Genomic DNA, 26,647 nt, shown 5'->3' with positions numbered 1-26,647 from the left:
CTGCCACCTAGCCTGAGGGGCCCGCCCTCAGGTGGCATGTAGGGCCAGCAACTTTCTCTTTACCAAAAGCCTCTGGGCACAGAGGGGATGTGCCGGGGAAGTTCTGTGTGCCCTTTTGCTGAAACTTAACCACATGTCCCAGGAATGTCCCCAGTCCACCCGCTGGTGCGTCTAGAACAGGTTCCAGGAAGGCTCATGGTGTTTCCTTTTTGTGTGTTCCAGGTCTGAGGGAGCCTTGGGGCCCTGTGACCTTCCTGTCGTGAGCACCCTGCCCGGCCTTCCCCTCAGAAACCTCGTGGGGGGTGTCCTGAGTGCACGGCCAAGATGTCCAACCCCTTCCTAAAGCAGGTCTTCAACAAGGACAAGACCTTCCGGCCCAAGCGCAAGTTCGAGCCGGGCACCCAGCGCTTCGAGCTGCACAAGAAGGCGCAGGCCTCGCTGAACGCAGGGCTGGACCTGAAGCTGGCGGTGCAGCTGCCCGCTGGCGAGGAGCTCAACGACTGGGTGGCCGTGCACGTGGTGGACTTCTTCAACCGCGTCAACCTCATCTACGGCACCATCAGCGACGGCTGCACCGAGCGCTCCTGCCCCATCATGTCGGGCGGCCCCAAGTACGAGTACCGTTGGCAGGACGAGCACAAGTTCCGGCGGCCCACGGCACTGTCAGCCCCCCGCTACATGGACCTGCTCATGGACTGGATTGAGGTGCAGATCAACAATGAGGACGTCTTCCCCACCAACGTCGGTGAGTCTCTGCGCTTTCGTGTTCTTTTAGGGTCAACTTTATCGGGATGGAGTACACCACTACATCCACCCATTTAAAGTGCATGGTTCAGGGGCTTCCCTGGTGGTCCAGTGGTGGGGACTCCACGCTTCTGCTTCATGGGGCACGGTTGGGGAACTAAGACCTCACACGCTACAAGGTAAGGCAAATTAAAAAAATGCAGTTCAGCGGCCTTATAGTACATTCACAGTGTCGTGCAGCTATCAGCTCTATCTAAATCCATCACCCTGGAGGCTTCCCTGGTCCAGTGGTTAAGAATCCGCCTGCCTATTTGGCAAAACTAATACAATTACGTAAAGTTTAAAAATAAAATAAAATTAAAAAAAAAAAAAAAGAATCCGCCTGCCAATGCAGGGGACACGGGTTCCATCCCTGGTCTGGGAAGATCCCACATGCTGAGGGGCAGCTAAGCCTGTGCCCCACAACTACTGAGTCTGTACTCTAGAGCCCATACTCTGCAACAAGAGAAGCCTGCGCACTGCAACTGGAGAAAGCCCACGTGCAACAGTGAAGACCCTGCGCAGCCAAGGAAAAAAATCCGTCACCCTAAAAGAAGCCCCATCCCCTTCAGCAGTCCCCTAGAACTGCAGCCCCATCCCCTTCCGCACAGCCTCCCCAGCTCCTGACGACCAGGAACCCACTGTCTGTATCTGTGGCTTTGCCTGTTCTGAACGTTTCCCATTGGTGGAATCACACCCTGTATGTCCTGTGTCTACTTCTCACACTGAGTGTCGTATTCTCAGGGTCCATCCACATGGTAGCGAGTGTCAGGGCTTCTCTCCTTTTCATGACTGAGTGATGCTCCTGTGTGTGAAGGGACACATTTTGCTTCAAGCAAAGGCTTCCCTGGTGGCTCAGATTTTAAAGAATCTGCATGCAGTGCAGGAGACCCAGGTTCAATCCCTGGGAGAAGGGAATGGCTACCTCCTCTAGTATCCTTGCCTGGAGAATTCCATGGACAGAGGAACCCGGCATGCTACACTCCATGGGATAGCAAAGAGTCAGACCCAACTGAGCGACTAACACATATAGTTAAAGGATCTTGAGATAGACAATTCTGGATTATCTGAGTGAGCCCTAAATGTCATCACAAGGTCCTAATGAGGGGGCAGATGGAGACTCGTTACCCAGCGGGGCAGAAGGTGGTGAGGTGATGGGAGGAAGAAGGGACCATAAGCCCAGAAAAGATGGGACCGGGTTTTCCCTGGAGCCTGTGGAGGACCCAGCTCTGCCCACAGCTGGACTCCAACTCAGGGCACCATGTGGACTCTGGCCTCAGGAACTGGGAGATAATTGTCCTGAGCCGCTAAATGGTCCCAGGAGACAGTAGATGTTATTCTCATGTTCATCCGGGCTACTTGGAGTCCTGGTAGGCCTACTGGTGAGCAGGCCTCGTGCCTGGCTTTGGGCTGCTGCCATGCTGTGTGCTTCATTGAGTTTCTCACCCCCAGGCCTCACTCACTGTCCGTACAGTGAACCACGTTGACTCTGGCAAGGGGCTTCCAGGGACCCACCTGGGAGAAGGCCATCCCATAGTCATCAGAAACAGATTCCTGGGTGGTCTCCTGTCAGGTTGCCAGGTCCAGGTCTGTACCTTCTCCCTATCATCCTGAGTCACTGCTTTGCTGGGACCATCTGAGGCCCTGAGGGGTCCACCTCCTAGAACTCAGACCTGCCTCGAGTCAGTGCTCACCCACCAGAGAGGAGAGCATGAGAAGAGTGAGAGAAATGAATTTGGCAGATGTCACCCAGCTGCCCAGCAGAGGTTAGGGGCTGCCTGGCCTAGGCCGTATCTTCCAGCCCTACCCCTCGGCCTGGTTCCACCTGCACCCCCACCCCCAGTGGACTGAAGTGCTTCTCTTTGCTTGTTTGCGGTGCTGCTCAGAACAGGAGCCTCCCGTGCTCTTCAGGGCTAGATCTGTGGCCGAACAGAGAAAGCACAGGTCCAAAAGTTCATCCTGCCCCCTACGCTGGTGCTTCCATGCCTGAGCATCCACTTAGCCCCAAAGCCACCTGACTACTCTTGAGTTTAGACCCAAGATCTGTTCACACACTTTTCCCATAAAGGACCAGATGGGCTGCCTCGGCTACTCAGATCTGCCATGCAACCCGAAAGCCATCATGGATGATATGTAAAAAAGTGTGCATGAGGAGTAGGCCTGCATTCCAGTAAAACTTACCTACAGAAGTGGGTGGTGGACCAGGTTTGTGACTCCGTGTGAGGGCATCTTGCAGCCGTGGGCAGTGCCGTCCCAGAAGATCCTGTGTCCAGGCCCTTCTCCTATGGGGCTGTCGTTCCCTCTCTACCTGGGATGGCCCAGGAGGACCTCAGTGACTCCCATCCCCCCAGGAAAGGGGGCAGGGTGGGGCCCTAGCCTAGTGGGGCCCAGGATCCTGTGTGGCAGATGCTGGCTATGTGCTGTGCTACCTTCCTCTGCCTGCCATAGGCTCTGGTTCCCTCTGACCTCCCAACGCTGAGGAGACCTTCCCTTGTCTGGGGTCCCCATGCCCTCAAGGCCACTGTCCCACCACTCAAGTGTCATGGATCTTCACGGATGGCAGATGAGCCTCAGATGCCCTGTGAACATGGTTTTTCCCAAGAGTCAAGTATTCTTGCTTCCCTGATGGTTAAGTATCCACCTGCCAATGTAGGAAACACGAGTTCAATCCCTGGTCTGGGAACATCCCACATGCAGCAGCTACTGAGCTCATGCGCTTAGAGCCTGTGCTCTGCAACAAGAGAAGCCACTGCAGTGAGAAGCCTGCACACACAAGAGAACCTGCGCTCAGCAACGAAACCCTAGTACAGTCAAAAAAATTTTTAATTAGTTTAAAAAAGAGTCGAGCATTCCTTCTGTTTAGCTCTTTTCTCCTGTTGGATGGAAGCAGGAAACCCAGAGGCCTCACTGGTGCTGAACGAGCCTTCTGCAAACACATCCCCAGACACCCGGCCTGGAACACCAGTGCCATCAGCAGTATGGGACACGCGTACACGCGGGAGGGAGTGGCCAGGGGCATGACGGTCAGTCTTGGGGAAGGTCTTTCCCATTTGCCTCATGCCTCCACACCCTGGGACCTGCCTCTGGTGTGAGAAACCCTCACTCAGGCTAGTTGTCCCTGACTGGCCGCTGACACCGCCCCTCGAGCTGCTGAGCACACAGATCCTGAGCACCTACTTGTATGTCTTTGGGGATTTGCTCACCAACCAGCAGCTGCCATTCCATTTTCTGTGAGTGCGTCCCAGAGCGTTGTGGCTGTCCACAGGCTGGGTGGTCGCTAGCCCTGGAGCCCCTCTCATGAAGGACACAGGACCTGTCCGTCCTGGTCCCGGGCAGCCCCCGGTAGCACTGGTCACATGGTGTGAGTGCATGGCATCTGTCCCCTGGGCCGAGGAGGACACGTGGGGAGGGGCATGTGGGCACAGCCCATGAAGATGCCTGACGCCAGAGGGTCACCCCCAGCTGGGTCAACAGGTCTTACCACAATTTTAAAAAATTTTTTAAAAATTGAAAAATAGAAATAAAATGTATTTCAGTAATAGAAAAACACGGTGCATGTATGTATGTATGCAATTAAGTTAGGATGTGTGTGTTCAAATGTGAGCAGTACCATGAAGCATAGTTAGATGAGACGATATAAATATATTAAGGGAAAAGCCAGAACATAGCCATTAAAGTCCAGAACATAGGTTTTTATGCATCATCCAGTTCCTATCCGAAAAGTAAAGGTAACCAGAAATAGACACAGAAGCCTGTGAGCCGCCCGGAAGCGGGATGTCAGGTCCACTGCCAGCCAGACGCAGAGGGCGAGAAGGGCAGGACGTCTGGGCCCGCAGGACTGCCCCGCCCCGCCCCCGGGCGCTGTCTGGGGCAGAGAGGTGTAGGTCCCAGAGGGAAGGGGAAGGGAAGCTGAGCCATGCCCGTCGCCCCGCAGGCACGCCGTTCCCCAAGAACTTCCTGCAGGTGGTGAAGAAGATCTTGTCGCGGCTCTTCCGCGTGTTCGTGCATGTGTACATCCACCACTTCGACCGCATCGCGCAGCTGGGCTCCGAGGCTCACGTCAACACCTGCTACAAGCACTTCTACTACTTTGTCACTGAGTTCGGCCTTATCGACACCAAGGAGCTGGAGCCACTGGTGAGCATGGAGCGTCGTGGGGTAGGCAGCGGGTGTGCGGGGTCCCCCCATTACAGTGGCCCAGAGGGGCTCCTGCCTACAGTTGGGGTGCCCATCCCTCCTGCCAGTGGCAGGAGAGCAAGGAGCTACTTCTTTTTCTGGTTTTAATTGAGGTAAACTTTACATGTGGTAAAACCACTGATGTAAAAATGAACAATTCAGTGGTGTTTAGTACATTCACAGGGTTCTGCAACCCTCACTTCAGTCCAGTTCCAGAACCTTTCATAACCCCCAAAGTAGTCTTCTCCACATCAGCAGTTACCCCCTCCTCAGCCCCTGCAACCACTATCCTCAGCCCCTGCAACCACTCACCCACTTTCTGTCTGGGGGGATTTGCGGAATTGGTCAGTATTGACTCCCCGCCCCCACCCCAGAAATGGGAGATTTCAGGTGCCTGACTCAGGTCCCGTGGGCTGTGACATGGAGCCTGTATGCCATACTGTGTTACCCAAATGGCTCTGAGCAGGACCTGCAAGGTCAGAGGGCACAGGTGGTTGCTTTCCCAGTGCCCACCAGCTGCTGCCACTGTTTACGGAGGTCATTATAAGAAGTGGGAACATCTCCCCAAGCTCAGAAATGCCGGAACCTTCCAGTACCGGGTGGTGCCTGGGTGTGCAGGTCTGCTCCTGGGAGACAAGATCATCACTCTGGATACCCTGCCCCAGTTGTACCTTTCCTGGCAGGACCCTGGGCTCCATGTGGGCCTGTTTGGGAGGCCTTTTATTTGAGTACACTTGATTACAGCCTTGTGTTGGTTTAAGGTTACAGCACAGTGACTCAGTTATACATGTATTCTTTTTCATAATCTTTTCCATTATGGTTTATCACAGGACACCGAATATAGTTCCCTGTGCTGTATAGCAGGACTTCACTTTATATATAATAGTGTGTATCTGTTAATCCCAAACTCCTAATTTATCCCTATTTCTTTTCCCCCTTATGTCTGTGAGTCTGTTTCTGTTTCATAAATAAGTTCATTTGTGCCATATTTTAAATTCCACATAGAAGTGATATCATATGGTGTTTGTCTTTCTCTGACTTACATTGCTAAGCATAATGCCCTCCAAGTCCATCCATGTTGTTGCAAATGGCATCGGTTCATTCTTTTTCATGGCTGAGTAATAGTCTGCTGTATAGATGCACCGCATCTCCTTTATCCACTCCTGTCAGTGGGCATTTAGCTTGTTTCCATGTCTTGGTTATTGCAAATAGTGCTGCTATGAGAATTAGGGTACATTTATCTTTTCAAATTATAGTTTTCTCCGGATACATGCCCAGAAGTAGGATTGCTGGATCGATCTATGGGACCTCTGTATTCTCCATAGTGGCAGCACCAATTTGCTTTACATGTGACCTTTTTTCCTGATTCCTTTCATTGCTTTGGGTCTTTGCGAAAGGCTTATCTTTGACAACTTTTAAAAACCTCTAAAAACATCTCAACATAGCTTCTTCGTGTTTGTATATTCCCTTGTAGGCTCTGGCTAGTAGGGAAGGGGTTTCCCTCTGGGGTAGTGGAATGTTCTGGAACCAGGTAGAGGTGGGGGTTGTCCACCATTGAGGAGGACAGTTCATTTTATGTGAATCTCACCAAATACGGAAAATAGTCGTGGGCAGTTTTATGATACGCTCATGTTTTTTCACTTAGTGTCCTGATCCCATGGTCCTTTCTCCTGCATTGACACTTAGAGTTCTTTCTGGAGGCAGAAACTGTGACCCTTCTCCTAAAGAGCGTGCCGCCTGGCCTGAGGCACACGCTGTCTATGCCCTGTTTAGTAAAGTTTGTGTTGAATGAGGCCCGTGGGCCCCTTGAGACCATGCACTCCGACTTCCCTTTTGTGTGTGACTCCTGATGTCCTGCTTGTTCTTAACAGAAAGAAATGACCGCACGGATGTGCCACTGAGAGCCCTCGGCCCTGTCATCTCTGCGGCCACACCCTGGGGGCCCGCTGCGGCTACGCGCCACATCTCCAGCACAGGGACCAGTGTTTTCTAGCCCAGCAGATTCTGGGCTTATCAGGGTTGCATCCTCTCTCCGGTTCCAAGGTGGCAGCAGCCATTAGTCCGGTCCTCTCTGGGCCCCAGTCTCCTCAGCCGTCACATCATGAGGGAGATGGGAATTTGAACTCTGTGATTCTCTGTGTTGTGAGCAACCAGGAAAACCCACTTTGTTTGGAAACCACTTGCATTTGCCAGGAGGCTGGCCCACCTTGGGTCTGTCTCCCGACCAGCCAGCATGCTCGGCCACCGGCTCTGGGGCCCAGTCAGCGAGGCCATGGCCGTGCAGCACTTCCCACCATGGCCCAGGTCTGGTTTCGAGCGGTACGAGCACCTGGCTTCTGTCCTCCCTGCGTCCTCCCCTAGCCACTTCTGTCCGCCATTCCTCCAGGACCCTGGGCTCATCCATCAGTTTCCCAAGCCTGCGCCTGCATCCCACATTTCTTGGGGCCCCTTCATGTCACATAAAAGAGTGGATTATTATAGTTTCATTTACAACTGCTGTAAGAGGTTACTAGGAGAAAAAAAAAAAAACTTTTTACCTACAGGTAGTCTTCCCCTTGCCCTCTAGAAAAATATCCCCTTTTTGCCATGAATAACAGGGTGACTCTCCCAGGGAGCACCTCTCCCTGGGTGTACAACCTTTGAATTTCACCTAATGCCTGCCAACATCATATGGAAACACTTTGTGTGCCACCCTGCCCCCCCCCCACCCCAAGACTCTGGGACCAAACCCCAGCACCTTCTCCCTGCAGAAGCTGGAGCGGGGGCACTCCACCAGCCACCTCCCTGCCCACAAGCAGCATCCTTGGTGGCCTTTGGCCATGGCAACCCTACCTGCCCAGGCCATGCTGGTTCCAAGTTACCTCTAGGTGTCAGGGAGAGGGCCCGCCACCAACACTGAACAAGTGCAATTAACAAACGCAACCTGGGCCTCAGTCCTTCAGAAGCCACCGGCCCTGCTCCTGGAGGCCTGGAAGGACTTCATGAAACTGGCCAATCGAATGTAGCTCCTTTTAGATGCAGAACCACAACCAAAAGCCATAACCACTGTGCCTCTCCAGGTCACCAGCCAGGTCAAGGAAGGCAGTGGGACTGGGGGAGAGAGTCTCCTGCCCACCCTCCTGCTCATGTGGGTATTCCCACAGGAACATCAGAATAAAGCAGTCTCCTTATCTGCGGCTGATGACTGTCATTTTTGTCTTCCTAGAGTTGGGACACATCACCACAATTGTCACCAGGGTGCCCTTGTCCAAGGGGCAAAGAAATCTTCACAGTCACAATGGTTTGTGGCCCCCAGAGTGCCCGAGTAGATGATCAGACACACAGCACCTTGGTGGGACTAGAATTTCACAGGGTGCCCGGCATCTGGAAAACAGACTGAGAAGGCACCCACCTCTCTCCTGCTTCTGCCTTCTCACATTGCTCTAGACACTTAGCAAACGTGATTTTAACTGTTGTCACTTCTCAGCCTTTTGGCGGAGATCAAGTGATTTTAACTGTTGCCTCTTTGCAACATAAATGTTCCAGAAAACTTTGAACTGGGTGCAGAAGAGTAGATGGAGTGAGAGGGAACAGAGGAGTGTTTTCTGTCTCTGTCCCATCCTAGGTATCCTGTGACCTTAGCACATGAGTTTACCCCAGACATCTCTTACATGCAAAATACGGGATTGTGTTACTCTCAGGGGTCCTGGGGCCAACAGAGGGGTCTTATGAGAAGCTCTGGATCCAGTGGATTCCAGCCTGGTGTGTGGCTTCCTTCCCCTAGAGGGCGCGCCGTCTCCATCGCAGGGAGAGAGTGTCTTCAGGGGACTCCTGGTTACTTGGAAATAAATACTTTCTAGTGAAGCCTGTGTTTCCTTACCCCTGGATTTTGCAAATACACCACAGAGACTTCCAGGACCAGTTTAAAGTCTGGGGAGCTATTGCCGTTATTTGGAACAACAGCCCCAAAAGTTGTCCTTGTCCTGGTCCTGGTACCTGTGAACATGTCACTTCAGTGGGCAGAGGAGACTTTGCATGAGGGGTTAAGAGTAGGCCCCTGAGATGCTGGATTCCTGGGGTCCCAGTGTCATCACAGTGTCCTTATAAGAGGCGGGGGGGAGGGTCAGAGGGAGATGCTGTGCTGCTGGCTGTGAGGACTGGGGGAGAGGCCGCGAGCAGGGATAAGGCACCTCTAGAACCTGGGAAAGGCAGCAACCAGTGCTCCCTGGAGCCTCCAGAGGGACCAGCCCTGCCTACGCCTGGATTTAGCCCCTTGAGGCCCGAGTTGGACTTCGGACCTCCAGGACTTTAAGGAAATAAGTTAGTGTTATTTAAGCCAGTGAATTTGCTGACTATGTTAGGGCTGCCATGGGGAACTCGTGCACCCTTTGGAAGGAAGTGTTTCATACACCGAACTCCTGGGACCTACTGACTTGGGCTGCCTGGAATGCGAAGATGAGCCAGGCTAGCATCTGGGCAACACTTCCCTTCACAGGCCTGGTAATCACTCATCCTAACAGGACAGTTCACCCCAAAACTTGTTCAACCAGGAGAGGTTGTGGGAGGTAGGAAGCAGTGTCTGGAAGTCTGGCCAGACGAGGCAGTGGCAAAAGGAACCAGCTGTGTTTCTTGGACAAAACCAGCTGGCCCTGTTCCTTCCTGGCCACCACTGAGGCATGGCTGTGGATCTGAGTCATCACAATGAACGTGACAAAGAAGGCAGAATAACCCAGAAGGGGTGTTCTTCCAGAAAGTGGAAAAGAAGAAAGTGGGGTCACAGTAGGGCCATCTTGGAAGATCAGGAGCCCCATTGCTACTGGAAACTTCCAAACTGGGGCAGGCATTGTCCTAGACTGGTACTATTCAATATGGCAGCCACTAGCCACAGGGGCTATTGAAATTCTAATTCAAGATCAGCTAAACAGAAAAATCCTCAGCTCCTTCACACTAGCCCTTGTCGGTGGTCTCCACGGCTGCCATCTTCTACGGCTGCCATTTTCTACTACGTTGGTTGGCGCTGCTTCTACAAGTTGTTCCTGAGTCAGAACAAAGGTCAAGGTAGAGACAATTTTTTTTTTTAAGGTAGAGACAATTTGAATCCTTTTCCAATTCATAAAGATTGACTGAAGTCTGGAATTTGATAAGTGGTTTGCATCTTGACCACCCAAAGGAGGGACCGTGTGGGACTGAAGAGGGGAAGGCGGCTCTGGGGACAGATTGAGGACTTGGAAAAGCCCAGACAGGGATTTCCCTGGAAGTCCACTGGTTAAGACATTGTCTTCCAATGCAGAGAGTACAGGTTCCATGCCTGGTTGGGGAGCTAAGATCCCACATACCTCTCGGCCAAAAAAAACAAAACATAAAACAGAAGAGGTAACAAATTCAATAAAGACTTTAAGAATGGTACACATCAAAAAGAAAGAAAAGAAAAAGCCCAAATAGATTCAATCCTCTGTTGAGCATGCATTTTATAGGTGCCTCCAAGTTAACAAAGCCCCTCTGGGTTGTTGCCACTATTTATGGCTACAATAATATTCCTCTAGTTGAATCTTTATAAACAGACTCAGTTTTTTTTTTCAATTTTATTTATTATTATTTTTTATTTTTTGGCTACACCACACAGTAGTGGCATCTTGGTTTCCTGACCAGGGATGGAACTGGTGCCCCCTGCAATGGAAGCATGGAGCCCTAACCATTGGACCATCTAGGAAATCCCTAGATGCTGTTTCATAGATGATGGTAATTGGCAAAATTAAGTTTGCTCTGTCAATATAGATATTAATACATAATGATATATTATGTATTAATATATATGATTGTATATTAATACAATATGATATATATTAATATAATAATATGTGATAATATATTAACAGTGAACTTAATTTCACCAATTATCACTATATATATATACACACACACACACACACATATACATATATATATGACTAACCACTAGTAAAATGTAAAATAATATGCATCCTTTGAAATTAACTGGAGGGACAAAGACAGGAACAACAGCAGCTACAAAAGATAGAAAATACAGTAAACAGCAAAGATGAGTATTTTAAAGCATCATACAGGATTAGTTCATGGAAAACCAAGGCAGCAGTCATAGACCAGGCTTGGCTATATGGAGTCCCCACCTGGTTTTATAAATAAGGTATCATTGGTACCTGACCCTGCACATTCACCTGTGTATCACCTATATAACACAAGGGGTAGTTGTCACACAGAAGCTGAAAACAGCCACTCTCTGGCCTTCATGGAAAAAGTTGGCTAACCCCTGAAATTGAGGTTGATTCTCCTAGTAAAATATGAGAGTGTCACAGAAGTAAAACCGCGATCTTAGCACGTTCTTCTTTTCACACAGACCTAGACAGTTCTGTGTATGCTAGCCCCTGGGCTGTATGCTTTCCTTGGGAGAATCTCATGTGCCTTCTATCCCAATAAAGTTCTTATATAAATGGCATGGCACAGTTTAGAGTAGGTAAGCCCAAGTTATATCTAAGCAAAGCCAACCACGAAAAACCAGTGATTGCAATATTAATACATACAGGAAACAGTATACTTATTTTGACCAAGTTTCCTGATTAATATCGCTATAGGGAAAATATATTAGAAAACTTTATGTATTGAAATACGTTGAATGAAATAGAAATTCAAGGAAGACTTAGAAAATGATAAGTGAACTTATTTACAAAACAACAATAGACCCACAAACATAGAAAACAAAGTTATGGTTACCAAAGGGGAAATGGGAAGAGGGATAAATTAGGAGTATGGGGTTAACAGATACACACTACTATATATAAAATAGATAATCAGGGACTTCCCTGGTGGTCCACTGGCTAAGACTCAGTAATCTTAATGCAGGGGGCCTGGGTTTCATCCCTGGTCAGGGAACGAGATCCCACATGCCGAAATTAAGAGTCCACAACTAAAGATCCTCAGTGCCATAACTAAAGATCCATATGCTGCAACTAAGACTCGGTGCAGCCAAATAAGTAAATTTTTTTTTTTAAATTAATGACAAGAACTTACTGTATAGCAAAGGGAAGTATACTTGGGAGTTCCCTGGTGGCCCAGTGGTTAGGGCTGTGCACTTTCACTGCCAAGGGCTCAGGTTCAATCCTTGGTCAGAGAATTAAGATCCTGTAAGACATGCAGCATGGCCAGGAAAGAAAAAAAAAGGGAACTATACATTTTGTCATAAGCTTTAAGGAAAAAGAATCAGAAAACACACATACACACATATAACTGAATCAATTTGCTGTACACCTGAAATGAATGCAACTTTGTAAATCAACTATAGTTCAATAAAAAAAAGAAATTCAAGGAAAACATGGCAGAATGATTTATTAAACATTTACAGTTACTTCTCCTGCCAGCTAAGAAAATGTATTAATTTAGTGATATATCAATATATCACTCCTGTATTCTTGACTGGGAAATCCAATGGACAGAGGAGCCTGGCAGGCTACAGTCCAGGGGGTTGGAAAAGAGCCAGACACAGTTTAGCAACTAAACAACAACATATCAATATATAAATTTATGGATAGATTAATTATAAAATTATATATTTATTTCTTAAAAAAATTTTTTTTAGTTTTAATTTTATTTTATTTTTAATCTTTACAATATTGTATTAGTTTTGCCAAATACCGAAATGAATCCACTACAGGTATACGTGTGTTCCCCATCCTGAACCCTCCTCCCTCCTCCCTCCCCATACCCTCCCTCTGGGTCGTCCCAGTGCACCAGCCCCAAGCATCCAGTATCATGCATCGAACCTGGACTGGCGACTCGTTTCATACATGATATTATACATGTTTCAATGCCATTCTCCCAAATCTTCCCACCCTCTCCCTCTCCCACAGAGTCCATAAGACTGTTCTATACATATTTCTTAACATATTATTTTGTGTCCTATAATTCATTTACAAATTAATATATTAAATATTATTAAATAAAAGATGTTTTATACATAGGTCATTTCTTAAAGTTTATTTGCTATCAGTGTTTTAAATTTAAACTGGAGAGCCTCTCTTTTTGCCAGACTATCATCAAAGCATTTGTAAAAACTGATTTTCTTTTTTAATTGATGATCTCTTCGACAATAGGAAAAATGTCAAATTCCAAAAATACATGAGACAATACCCCAAACTGTACAGGCTGTCACCTCTAATCAGGAGGTGATTGTTGTGTGTGGGTTTCAGCTTCTTGATAACCAGTGTTGTGGCTGGACCAGCCCCTGTGGGTCTTACTACAATTGCAGGACAACCTGCAATAACTATCAGGAAACTTTTAGGGGAAAAAAAAAAAGTTTATTACTTACAGGACCTGGGCCCACACAGCGAGGTCTCGGGTAGAGAGAGAGCTGTCTGGTTCTGGTTTTATTGGGGTTGAGGGTGGGGGCCTAGGTTCCATGGGCTCACTCTTTATTGGTGAATTCAAAACATACGAGCAGGAGTTTAAAGTGTGAGAAGAGAAAAAGCAAGCAGTCCAAATGGTCAGTTATGCAAACCAACAGAGATTTAACTTCTAACTCAGTGGGGGAGGTCACCTGGTTTTTAACAAGCCACCTTGTTGGCTGCAAGGTGTTTATTCCAGATGCCGTCTTTGAAGTGGGTACCTTGGCAATCGAAGTGTGTAAGTCAGGCACTTGTGTTACAAAAAAAAAGAAAACAAAAAATCAACTGTCAGGGCTTACAGGACAGCAGTGAAACTAGAAATCAATAGCCCGAGATTAAGTAACTCTCAGCCAATAGAAATATACTAAACTTTATCCAGAATGGATACCTCTGCATGAGGGGGAAGGGCCCAGATATTTTTTTATTAAAAAAAATTTTGGCCGTATTGTGCAGGATGCAGAATCTTACTTCCCCAATCAGGAATCAAATCCACCCCTCTGCAGTAGAAGCTCGGAGTCTTAACCACTGAACCACCAGGAAAGCCCAAGAGCCCAGATTTTTTTTTAAATTAATTTATTTTTTATTGAAGGTTAATTGCTTTACAGAATTTTACGTTTTCTATCAAACCTCAACATGAAACAGCCATAGGTATACATATATCCCCTCCTTTTTGAAACTCCCTCCCATCTCCCTCCCCATCCCACCCCTCTAGGTTGATACAGAGCCCTTATTTGAGTTTCTTGAGACATACAGAAAATTCTCGTTGGCTATCTATTTTACATATGGTAATGTAAGTTTCCATGTTACTCTTTCATACATCTCACCCTCTCCTCCCTTCTCCCCATGTCCATAAGTCTATTCTCTATGTCTGTTTCTCCACTGTTGACCTGTAAATAAATTCTTTGGTACCGTTTCTCTAGATTCTGTATATATGTGTTAGAATACAGTATTTATCTTTCTCTGTCTGATTCACTTCACTCTGTATAATAGGTTCTAGGTTCATCCACCTCATTAGAACTGACTCAAAGGCATTCCTTTTTATGGCTGAGTAATATTTCATTGTGGATAGGTACCACAACTTCTTTATCCATTCATCTGTTGATGGACATCTAGGTTGCTTCCACGTTCTAGCTATTGTAAATAGTGCTGCAGTGAACATTGGGATACATGTGTCTCTTTCAATTTTGGTTTCCTCAGGGTATATGCCTAGGAGTGGGATTTCTGGGTCATGTGGTGGTTTTATTCCTAGTTTTTTAAGGACTCTCCATACCATCTTCCATAGTGGCTGTATCAATTTACATTCCCACCAACAGTGTTAAGAGTGTCCCCTTTTCTTCACACAGTCTCCAGCATTGATTGATTGTAGACTTTTTAATGATGGTCATTTTGACTGGTGTGAGGTGATATTTCTTTGTAGTTTTGATTTGCATTTCTCTAATAATGAGCTATGTTGAGCATCTTTTCATATGTTTGTTAGCCATCTGTATGTCTTCTTTGGAGAAATGTCTGTTTAGGTCGTTTTCCCACTTTTTGATTGGGCTGTTTGTTTTTCTGGTACTGAGTTTTTTGAGCTGCTTGTATATTTTGGAAATTAATCCTTTGTCAGTTGTTTCATTTGCTATTATTTTCTCTCATTCTGAAGGTTGCCTTTTCACCTTACTTATAGTTTCCTTTGCTGTACAAAAACTTTTAAGTTTAATCAGGTCCCACTTGTTTACTTTTGTTTTATTTCCATTACTCTAGAAGGTGGGTCACAGAGGATCTTGCTTTGATTTATGTCATCAAGTGTTCTGCCTATGTTTTCCTCTAAGAGTTTTATAGTTTCTTGTCTTACATTTAGAGCTTTAATCCATTTTGAGTTTATCTTTGTGTATGGTGTTAGGAAATGTTCTAACTTCATTCTTTAACATGTAGCTGTCCAGTTTTCCCAGAACCATTTATTGAAGAGGCTGTCTTTGCCCCATTGTATATTCTTACCTCCTGTGTCAAAAATAAGGTACCCATAGCTGCATGGGTTTATTTAAGAGCCCAGATTTTAAGGGAAGTGTCCTGACTGTTGCTGCTGCTGCTAAGTCACTTCAGTCGTGTCTGACTCCGTGCGACCCCATAGACAGCAGCTCACCAGGCTCCCCCATCCCTGGGATTCTCCAGGCAAGAACACTGGAGTGGGTTGCCATTTCCTTCTCCAATGCATGAAAGTGAAAAGTGAAAATGAAGTCGCTCAGTCGTGTCTGACTCTTAGTGACCCCATGGACTGCAGCTTACCAGGCTCCTCCATCCATGGGATTTTCCAAGCAAGAGTACTGGAATGGGGTGCCATTGCCTTCTCCGAAGAGAAGCTGTTGAAGAAGTGAAGTTGCTCAGTTGTGTCCGACTCTTTGCGACCCCATGGACTGTAGCCTACCAGGCTCCCCCATCCCTGGGATTCTCCAGGCAAGAACACTGGAGTGGGTTGCCATTTCCTTCTCCAATGCATGAAAGTGAAAAGTGAAAGTGAAGTCACTCAGTCATGTCTGACTCTTACAACCCCATGGATTGCAGCCTACCAGGCTCCTTCATCCATGGGATTTTCCAGGCAAGAGTATTGGAATGGGGTGCCATTGCCTTCTCCAAAGAGAAGACGTTGAAGAAGTGGTCGCTCAGTCGTGTCTCTTGCGACTCTTTGCGACCCCATGGACTGTAGCCTACCAGGCTCCTCCGTCCCTGGGATTCTCCAGGCAGGAATACTGGAGTGGGTTGCCATTTCCTTCTCCAGGAGATCTTCCCAACCCAGGGATTGAACCTGGGTCTCCCGTATTGCAGGCAGATGCTTTACTATCTGAGCCACCAGGGAAGTCCAAGTTATTAATAATGGAATCACTGTATTAGTCAGCTAGTGCTATATAACAAAACACCACACACAGAACAACTTGAGACAGTGCACATTTGCAATCTCACAGTTCCCGTGGAGCAGGAGTCCAGGCCCTGGCCAGCTGCATTCCCCTGCCTGGGCTGCAGTTAAGGTGGCAGTGAGACTGTGTTTGGAGGGGGCGGGTCTCACCTGGAAGCCCAGCTACGGAGGGATCCTACTCTATTTGAAGCTCTCATGGTTGTTGGCAGAGTTTAGCTCCCTTACAGTTGCAGTACTGAGAGCCTCAGTTTCTCACTGGCCATCAACCAGAGGCCACCCTCAGGCCCCTGCCACATGGGCCACCCCAGCATGGCCACGTGCTTCATCAGAGACAACAAGAGAGACAGTGAGCCAGACGGGCATTACAACCCAACATAACTATTGTCCCACTCATTGGTGCAGCTCACACTTGGGAGGGAATGGCACCAGGGCGTGACCACCCGGAAGTGGGAATGCAGTGGCCACCTGAGAGCCGTCCAGCTTTTTTTCATTAAGTGGACATGAATCCCACCATTGAAATACTGGGTCACTCCATCACATGACAGGAACACAGATGGTGGCTATTTAAGGACATGAAGGCAATCAGTTATTCATCTCTAGAGAGGTCTTCCCAGATGGATCTTTCTGGGTGGCCCAGATGGTAAAGAATTCGCCTGCAGTGCAGGAGACCTGGGTTCAATCCCTGGGTTGGGAAGATCCTCTGGAGAGGGGAATGGACACCCACATGGTATTCTTGCCTGGAGAATTCCATGGACAGAGGAGCATGATGGACTATAGTCCACAGGGTTGAAAAGAGTCAGACACAGCTGAGCAATTAACACTTTCCCTACAGAGACATTGCTGATGCTTGCTCCTGCTCCCTCCTGAGAAGGCTCTCTGGACCAGGTTGTCCCCCTTAGTGCTGCTGGCACTGGGGCTGATCATCCTCCGTGGGGGGCATCCTGGGCGCTGTGGGGTGTGGAGCTGCCTCCCTGGTGTCACCCCCTCGATGCCAGAAGCCCCCCACCATCATCCCAGTGTCTCCTGGGGGCAGGACCCTCACGTGTGTGAAGGCTCCAGGGTACGCTCCTGGCACAGGAAGTTGACACCTTCCTCGACCCACCGGGTAGCATCCAGGGGTGCTGCCAACCTCACGACCCCACCAGCACCACCTCTGAGCCATGTCCTCTCTCACATATGCTGAAGTTTCTTGCGAGAGAGAGCAGGTGTTGTCTCAGTGGCTGTTCTCCACCATGCATGTTTTTGGAAAGCGCAGTCTTCAGCACACAGCTCCTGATCTGCAGCGGATGCTCGCTGGTTTCCTCCTCTTTGTCCACCCAGACCCTTTCCTTCCACACCCCGTCACAGCCAGGAAACATGAACTGTGTGGTTGTTTACTTCACATCCAACCTCAGTTAAGAGGACAGCAGAGCTCTCTCCATGCGCACCTGGCACTGTCGCCACACAGTTGCCAGCCGCCACTGGGCCACGCAACGTCTCTTGTTGAGAAGCATCTGGGTGAGCCATCGCCAACACACTCTGCAGTCCATCCGTTTACAGTGGACAGTTCTGGGCTTTCAGTCCACTCACAGGTCGACCAGCTGTCACCTCTTTCCAGTGCCAAAACATTCTCACCCCTGTAAAAGAAGTCCCATGTCCACTAGCAATCATCGCCCCTCTCCATTCCCCATTTTCTCTGTGGATTTGCTTGTTCTGGACGTTTCAAATACCAGTGACTCTGCTCCAGGCTCCCCCGCCACTGAGGGCCTTGAATCCCCCCTGCTCCAGGAAGGCCACCTGGGAAACAGATGAGTGGGGGAGGCCACTCCCTACACCTGCCAGGCTTTCAGGGTCCCCCCACTGCCCACCTCCGAGGGGTCTGTCTGAGCACCTAGCCCATGATGTCCCATGGGGACACTTGACCCTTTCAGCATTTTGCTGGAAAGTAGAGCTGGAGTCAGGTGGTCCCCGCCAAGCCTCCCAGCCCAGGCCCCCCAGCCCAAGTGACTGGAAACTTCTCCCTCTGGCCAAGTACTGGGCCCTAGTCCTGACCTCAGTGAGCAAGGCACCTGGTTGGCCATGAGTCAGGGAGGCGGCCTTAAGACGCCTGGCATGTGCTGGCCCCACCACCCTTCCACCACCATCTGGCCTGTTTCCTTACTTTGTGTGAGCCTGTCTCCCTGCTTGTTCCTCTGACTCTGCTCCGGGGCCCCCACAAGTTCTTGCAGGGACTCTGTCAAGTGAATGTGCTCTTCCTTCAGTCCAGGCCCCCAACACCAGTACAGGAGTGGCTTCAGTTTGTTACAGCAGCAACAGCCAGTCAGCCCTGAATGCTCAACCCTTAGGCCGAGGTTGTTGGTTTCTCGTGACTGCTGTGATGAATCACCAAAAGTTGGAGGTTTAAAACCACACGTTTGGGACTTCCCCGGTGGTCCAGTGATTAGGAATCAATGCTTCCACTGCAGGGGGCATGGGTTTGATTCCTGGTCAAGGAACTAAGATCTTCCAAAAGATGCAAGATACAGCCAAAAAAACCCACACACATTTGTCATCTCACAGTTCTGAAGGTCAGGAGTCCCACATGGGTTACACTGGGCTAAAATACAGGAATGGGTAGGGCTAGTCTCTCTGGAGGCTCTGGGGACCACTGGGTCCTGCCTTTTCCAGCTTCTAGAGACACCACTTCCCTGGCTTACGGCCCCTCCCTCCATCCTCACAGCCAGCAGCACAGCATGCTGGCCCCCTGGAAACAGACAGCCCACCCAAGTGGTACCTTCGTAAACCTCAAAGAATCCTGAACACGTGATTGGCTTCCTGCTGGCTGGGGCATCCCTGGAGAGTATGGACATTGAGACAGCCCACCAGAAGGGTCTCAGGGGGCTGGGTGCCAATGGCCCTCCCAGCTCCACAGACCAAAGCCAGCCCTCCAAGAACAGGGCCTGCTTGGAAGCAGCAAAGGTCCTTCCAGAACAGCTGGAGGCCGTGGCTCTTCTGGAACATGTCTGGCCGCACGTCTTGGAGGGCCGTGCTGCACCTGCAGGTCATCTGTTATGGGTTAGTGGTGGGGGGCAGGCAGCAACAAACTGTTTAGAGATTACTTAAAACTAGTGGTGTGCTTTATCATTTTTGCTTCATGTTGAACTAGTTTCAGATTCACAGAAAAGTTGCAGAAATGGCACCACGCTATCCCAGATGCCCTCCACCAAGTTCCCAATAAAACTAACATCTCACAAGGCCAGAGGACAAAGACCAAAGCAGGACACCTCAGGTTAGTGGTTTTCCGGGTGCTGGGGTGAGGGGTGATTGAGGGACAGGAAGAGGACCACCAGGGGTAAGCTGGGTCCACATCTCAAAGCCTGACATGGACCAGGGACCCTAACCAGCTCTTTGTCCCTCTCCTCCCCAGATCTCTGGGCCTAGCCACCCCTCTCTATTCTTTGGGACCAGCCATGGCAGAGGCCCGGGCCTTGGGCATCTCTAGGCCCCATAGGCCACCCCTGAGGCCACTCCAGGTGTGGGACACAGAGGGTGCAAGTGAATGTTTTTGTTTTTGTTTGGGGGGGGGTCACTTCTGGCTGCTCTCTGCACCCAGGATCTGCCAATGTCACTTCTTACTCCTGATTTGTCCTTCATTGACACGGACCACCAGACAGCAGACAGGAGGGCCTGTCCAGAGTGAGGGGACATTGCCCCCAGAGTCCACAGGAAACAGACCCACACCACCGACCCCCTTTGCTTTCCTCTGAAAGCAGGAACTGAGAAGGGGGTGGGGGGGGGGGGATAGTGTGGGGGCATGAGACCTGGGCACAAGGGGGCTAACCTCCCGGACCTACAGGTGGAGACGGGGTCCTTGTGAGCGATCTTTCCTGGCCCTCGAGGAATAGGGATGGGTGCAGGGACCCAGGGCTGGGGACAAATCTGGTTCCCCAGCTGCAGCAGGGTCTCGGCGAGGGCAGGGGTGCGAGGGATTCGCCCTAAACCCCTGGGGCGTAACTGATCCTCCGGGCGGGGTTGGAGGAGGAGCGCAGCATGCTGAGCAGGGGGCGCCTTCTGGGGAGCTGCGGGCTCCGGATGCACTGCCCCCCGCGCTCTTGCTATGCTCACCTGGAGAGCAGACCCCTAACCCCAAACCATGTCGTTCTCCCTGGACTCTGAGGCAAACCCGACGCAGTGAGATTCACGCGTTCCCTTTAAAGTGACCCTCCTAGCACAACCTAGACAACAGCAATTCCATTGGCCCGAGAGCAGGCCACGGCCACGCCCCTTGAGTGCAACCTCTGGAATTCTATTGGCCTAACGCCAGGGCCCCGCCTCCCACCCGGAGGGAGCTCCAGCTCTGTGCCAGGTTCGATGACGCAAACGCGTTGCCCCGGCAACCGGTCCCGCTGTGGGGCCTAGGGACCCGCGCCAGAGACAACGCGCAGGCGCGGCCTTCCAGGCCCCCGGGGCACCTAGACCTACAGTTCTCGTCGCCCCCTCTCCCGCCATCGCCCCAGGCCGACTGCCACTTCAGGGCAGCTAGCGAAGGGCGCCCCGGGAGGCCCCGCTATGGGAATGAGCAGGCGTCCGGGAAGGGCACGCCTGGCGGTGGTCACGGCGTGGGAACCGGCTGGGCGCTGCTGGCGTCCTGCTGCAGATTGCGGGGAGGGTTCAAAGGGGCCGGGTCACACGCCAGGCAGCAGATCGGCCCGAGCATTTAGCAGTACAAGCAAATCCAACACCGGGGGAGGACATTCCTGGAACCTGGCCCCTGCGCCAGCCCCAGGGTCATGCAGAACCCCCGCCTCCGGCCATAGAGGCTTCTGGGGCCTTTGGGAGGTCAGCAGACACTGGGCCCAGGTGTCCAGGTTACAAGGGCCACTGAAGACATTGCCCCTGTCCCCAGTCCCTGTTCCTGGCCAGGAAGCCAGATCGGTTGGCCTTCTCCAGGCCTGGCTGGACTTGCCTCATTTTGCTCGTCTGCTAAATGGGGACTCTGGGATGCTGCCGGAGTTAGTGCCTGTATGAGCCTCCGAGGGCCGCTGTAATAAAATACCACAGATTTAGGGGCTCAAAACTGACAAATTTATTTTCTGACAGTTCTGAAGGTCAGGGGTCTTCTGGTCTCATGGGGCTAAATCCAGGCATGGGCAGGGCCAGTCCCTCCAGAGACTCCAGGGGAGCACCAGCTCCTGCCTTTCCCATGCTCTGGAGGTGCCGCCTCCCTGGATCGTGGCCCCTCCCTCCATCCTCACAGCCAGCAGCACATCTTCATCTCTCTGCCTCTGACCCTCTCCCTCCTTCTTATAAGGACCCTGTGATGACACTGCCTGACCCCCTAATCCAGGATCATTCCCATCTTTTGGCCCTTGATCTCATTTGTAAAGTCCCTTCTGCCTCATACGTTTTCATATCCACAGGTTCCTGGGAAAGCCCCTCACCCTCCTTAAAACCAAGGGCTCCTGTAGGTGATGCCCAGATCACTACTGGGAGGCAGGGGAGCTGGGAGTGGGAGACCTGACTTCCCTGAGAGCCACCAGGGTGACCACTGCCTGAGACCCAGAGAGAAAGCGGGACGACAAGCCAAACGACCCATCTCAGTGGAAAGTATAGCCTTTGGCCATCTGTTAGGGCAGCACTGCTCAGCCCCCAACCCCACCCCCGCAGCCCCTTGGGAACTTTCAGTGCCTGACCCCTGAGAGGCCACACAACTGCCACAGCAGAGCAGGCTCCACAGCTGCAGAGACACCCACAGCCAGGCTGGCAAGCCAGCTAGTGACTCCTGGCCACACCCACCCCTGCTTTCCCTTTTCCCTGCCCTCTCCCCACCCCCACTGAGGACAGAGGGCCTGGCTCCCTCCCCAGGACTGCTGAGCCACTGGAATGGAGCGGGCTGTGAGTCAGCCAGAAGGAAGGGACACTTACAGCCACTTGCATCAGATGTTCCTGCCACCGGGCCTCATGTCCAGAGGCCCCAGCCCAGTGAAGGCCCAGTGATGACCCTAATCATGACCCTCACTTACCTGGGGATCTGATAAGACCAGGAATGATGGTTCCTGTCCCTGGAGGTCCAGACAGGTGAGAACATGCAGAGAAGGTATAGGCCAGACTGAGTGCCAGCCCGTGATGCCAACTCTACCTGCTCCTTAGAACCACAACCACCCCAGCCCCGAGTACTGATCTGACTGATTCCGATACCCTGATTCTGGCTTGGAAGCTGTGTCTGGAGCAGGCTTCTCCTGCCAGCCCTGTGCCCCCTCCAAGCCTCAGGCGCCTGAGCTGAGGAGGGAGGGACCCAGCGCTCCACACAAAGGCAGGGGCTTATGAGGGTACTGCAGTGGTCCCAGTACCCCCGTCCCCCACCAAGCACTGGCACCTACTGCTCTCTTGTGTGTATGTACCCTCTCCATCCACTTCTATCTGCGCACAGTCTGCCCCACACGGACGCAGGCTTAGTGCCTCTCTAAACGTGTACAGACACTTGCACACACTAGTCTGGTCACACTTGCACACACTCACACCCAAGAAGTTCTGCTTTTATTTTTTGGCCTCACTACGAGTGGCATGTGGGATCTTAGTTCCCTGACCAGGGATCAAACCAGTGCCGCACGCAGTGAGGCACTGGAAGCTCAGAGTCCTAACCACTGGACCACCAGGGAAGTCCGGGTACTTCTTTTCAGCACTGGAAGACAAAAGTCTTTACCATTACCCCTTGGTAGGATTGCCAGATAAAATAGAGAATACACATTTAAATTTGAATTTCAGACAAACAACGAATAATTATTTTGGATACACTAATGCATGGGATATACATGAGAATGATACTGAAAAGTTATTCGTTATATGAAACTCAACTTTAAAGTGGCATCCTGTATTTTTATTTGCTAAATCTGGGGGCTCTCCCTGCTGGGTCTGGAGGGCCTGAGCTGTCCTTGGGTCCCCTGGCTGCTGCTCTGGGAGGTGATCTCTGCATGACTGAGGCCCCAGGATCCCAGGGCCCAGCTACCCTGCCAGGCCTGGGAGGAGGTGGTCAGAGTGAATCCCACCAGCCAACCAGCCTGCCTCCTCAGGCCCACAGAGGGCAGGGGGAGCAGAGGCCCGGGGGTTCAGGACCTGCCTGTTGTCTCCTCTAGGCTTTGGGGGAGATGCCCACATACAACAGGGGCAGAGTCACCTTGTAGAATCTGCTTCTTAGAGAGCTGGTTTCCTGCACCTTTGGCTCTGAGTCCTGCCAAGCCTCATACGTGACTGAGGTGGAAGATGGAGGCCAGACCCCTCTCCTCTTGGCCACCTAGGATGCCACAAAGGAAGCTGGAATGGATCTGCAGTTGGGGAGGGGAGGGAAAAGCTGTGTAGCCCCGGAATTGCTCTAACTGATGCAGGAAACTTGTCCTCCTTGATCAGGCCAGTGCCTCCCGACTCCTGCTCCTTGAGGGCAATCCTGAGACCCCTTCCCCAGCTGTCTGCCTCCCTGCCATCCTTTGGGTGGGGGAGTGTCCTTGTTCCAGAGTCTGCCCGTCCTGCCCACAGCTCTGTGTCATCCTTCCCCCTGCTGGACCGGCCCCTGACTAAGCCTCACTGCCCCAACCCCGACAGTGCCCTAAAGCGGGGAAGGAGCCAGGGCCCAGGCTTTCTGCCTCACCTCCTTGGCAGGTGGGGTCTCCTAGAGGCAGGCAAGACTCCTTGGGTTCCAGGGTGAGGCGGCCAGGGTGGCCAGCTCCCCAGGTACATCCCAGCCCCTGGGCACCCAGCACCTCTGGGAACTTGGCCTGTAAACAGGGCTGTCCTCAAGGAAGATGGCAGCAATAGGTTGTCCAGAGCTGGCCGCCAGTCTGTGACAGGACAGGACTGAGGCCTCTGTGCCAGGAGCTCAGGCTCAGAGGTCCCTCCCCCTCCCCCATTCCCATTGCCAGCACCTGCCCCCCAGTGCAGACTGAGCTGGGGCTGGGCCTGGCTGTCTCACCCTGGCCAGCACAACCCAGGCCCCCACAACGGCCAGCACCCAGGCCAATTCTGCTCAGTCCTGGGGACTCAAGTGTCCCGTTCCAGGGGACCTGCAGTGGTTGTTTGCATGTACCTGTATTTACCCATGGACACACACACACATGCAAGAACTCATGTTTCCAGCACACACATGCATGGCTCCTACCCTTGTTGAAGAGCCCATGTGTGCACCAGAACCCCTCCCAGCACCCAACGAAGTGCTCCCTCCTCAAGCACAGGATGGGGTGTGCAGGATTCAGGGCACCCAGAGGGCATAAGCAGTGTGTGTGTGTGTGTGTGTGTGGGGGGGGGGGTGATCCTGCTCTCCAGGAGATGCTGGGAGGTGTCTGGTTGTCACGACTGGTAGGGGCTGAGGCTCCTGGCATTGAATGGGTAGGAGCCAGGGAGGCTGTTCAGCTGGGTTGAGGAGAGGAGACCTCGGTGGAAGGATCTTAAAGGTGGGGGCTATCTTCCCATCTCTGTTTCCTGTTTCCCCACCTGCGGTACTGGGCTCACCAAGGGACCACCTGTCCAGACTGTGAGAGTATGAGAGCTCCTCTGAGCAGTGCCCAGTGCTGGACCTGGCTTCCGGTTTAGGGAAAAAATTATGCCCCCCCACTCCCTAGCCAGACTCCCAAATCATGCTGCACAGGACTGGAGCTCCACTGGACCTAGGAAGATAGCCCTGAGGCAAGGCCTCAGTTCATTTCTATTCCCTGAGGTCAGAGGCATGCGTGTTCTTTGTTGCGTCACGTGGAATCTTGTTCCCTGACAGGGATCAAACCCAGGTCCCCTGCATTGGGAGCACAGTCTTAGCCACCAGACTAGCAGGGAAGTCTCCAGGTGTGATCAAATTAAAATGAGGTGGTACTAGATTCAGTTCAGTTCAGTTCAGTCACTCAGTCATGTCCGACTCTTTGCGACCCCATGAATTGCAGCATGCCAGGTCTTCCTGTCCATCACCAACTCCTGGAGTTCACTCAGACTCACGTCCATCGAGTCAGTGATGCCATCCAGCCATCTCATCCTCTGTTGTCCCCTTCTTCTCCTGCCCCCTATCCCTCCCAGCATCAGAGTCTTTTCCAATAAGTCAACTCTTCACATGAGGTGGCCAAAGTACTGGAGTTTCAGCTTTAGCATCATTCCCTCCAAAGAAATCCCAGGGCTGATCTCCTTCAGAATGGACTGGTTGGATCTCCTTGCAGTCCAAGGGACTCTCAAGAGTCTTCTCCAACACCACAGTTCAAAAGCATCAATTCTTCGGCGCTCAGCTTTCTTCACAGTCCAACTCTCACATCCATACATGACCACAGGAAAAACCATAGCCTTGACTAGACGGACCTTTGTTGGCAAAGTAATGTCTCTGCTTTTGAATATGCTATCTAGGTTGGTCATAACTTTCCTTCCAAGGAGGAAGTGTCTTTTAATTTCATGGCTGCAGTCACCATCTGCAGTGATTTTGGAGCCCAGAAAAATAAAGTCTGACAGTTTCCACTGTTTCCCCATCTATTTCCCATGAAGTGATGGGACCAGATGCCATGATCTTTGTTTTCTGAATGTTGAGCTTTAAGCCAACTTTTTCACTCTCCACTTTCACTTTCATCACGAGGCTTTTGAGTTCCTCTTCACTTTCTGCCATAAGGGTGGTGTCATCTGCATATCTGAGGTTATTGATATTTCTCCCGGCAATCTTGACTCCAGCTTGTGTTTCTTCCAGTCCAGCATTTCTCATGATGTACTCTGCATAGAAGTTAAATAAGCAGGGTGACAATATATAGCCTTGATGTACTCCTTTTCCTATTTGGAACCAGTCTGTTGTTCCATGTCCAATTCTAACTGTTGCTTCCTGACCTGCATATAGGTTTCTCAAGAGGCAGGTCAGGTGGTCTGGTATTCCCATCTCTTGCAGAATTTTCCACAGTTTATTGTGATCCACACAATCAAAGGTTTTGGCATAGTCAATAAAACAGAAATAGATGTTTTTCTGGAACTCTCTTGCTTTTTCCATGATCCAGCGGATGTTGGCAATTTGATCTCTGGTTCCTCTGCCTTTTCTAAAACCAGCTTGAACATCAGGAAGTTCACAGTTCACGTATTGCTGAAGCCTGGCTTGGAGAATTAGGGTACTAGATTAGGGTGGCCTTAATGCAATGACTGGTGTCCTTAGCAGAGAGAGGAAACACAGGGAGGCAGAAAAGATGGTCACATGAAGACAGGCGGAGATTGGGTGATGTGGCTACCAGCCAGGGAGTACTGGGGATTGCCAACAACTACCAGAAGGTGGAAGAAGTAGAAAGGATCCTCTCATGGGGCCTTCGGAGAGGGTATGGCCTTGATGATCACATCTGGATTTCAGACTTCTGGGCTCCAGAAGCAGCCTCTGGAAGCTCGCATCTTACCCAGCCCCTCTATGTGTGCACATAGACATGCACGTATGCTTCAGTGGACAGGCTGAGGCCTGGAG

The 26,647-nt window shown here is 50.8% G+C and overlaps 1 protein-coding gene across 4 annotated transcripts in view; it reads left to right on the top strand.

The window, feature by feature from the left end:
- MOB3A (MOB kinase activator 3A) overlaps window positions 1–19,470 on the top strand; it is a 30,090-nt gene extending 10,620 nt beyond the window's left edge. For 2 of the 4 annotated variants that reach the window (XM_025293114.2, XM_025293115.2), the window contains 3 exons: window positions 223–745; window positions 4,718–4,920; window positions 19,367–19,453. In XM_025293114.2, coding sequence (XP_025148899.1) covers window positions 325–745; window positions 4,718–4,920; window positions 19,367–19,438 — 696 coding nt within the window. In that variant the 5' untranslated portion in view covers window positions 223–324 and the 3' untranslated portion in view covers window positions 19,439–19,453. Of the gene's footprint in view, window positions 1–222; window positions 746–4,717; window positions 4,921–6,830; window positions 8,130–19,366 lie in introns of those variants that run through there. The other 2 variants (XM_006041137.3, XM_044947894.1) reach the window with 2 other exon arrangements.
- The last annotated feature ends 7,177 nt before the right edge of the window (window positions 19,471–26,647 follow it).

This window comes from Bubalus bubalis, chromosome 9 (genome assembly GCF_019923935.1).
Source record: "Bubalus bubalis isolate 160015118507 breed Murrah chromosome 9, NDDB_SH_1, whole genome shotgun sequence".
NCBI classification, from domain to species: domain Eukaryota; kingdom Metazoa; phylum Chordata; class Mammalia; order Artiodactyla; family Bovidae; genus Bubalus; species Bubalus bubalis.
Note: the sequence above shows the minus strand (reverse complement) of the source record. Positions and strands in the feature narration are given on the sequence as shown.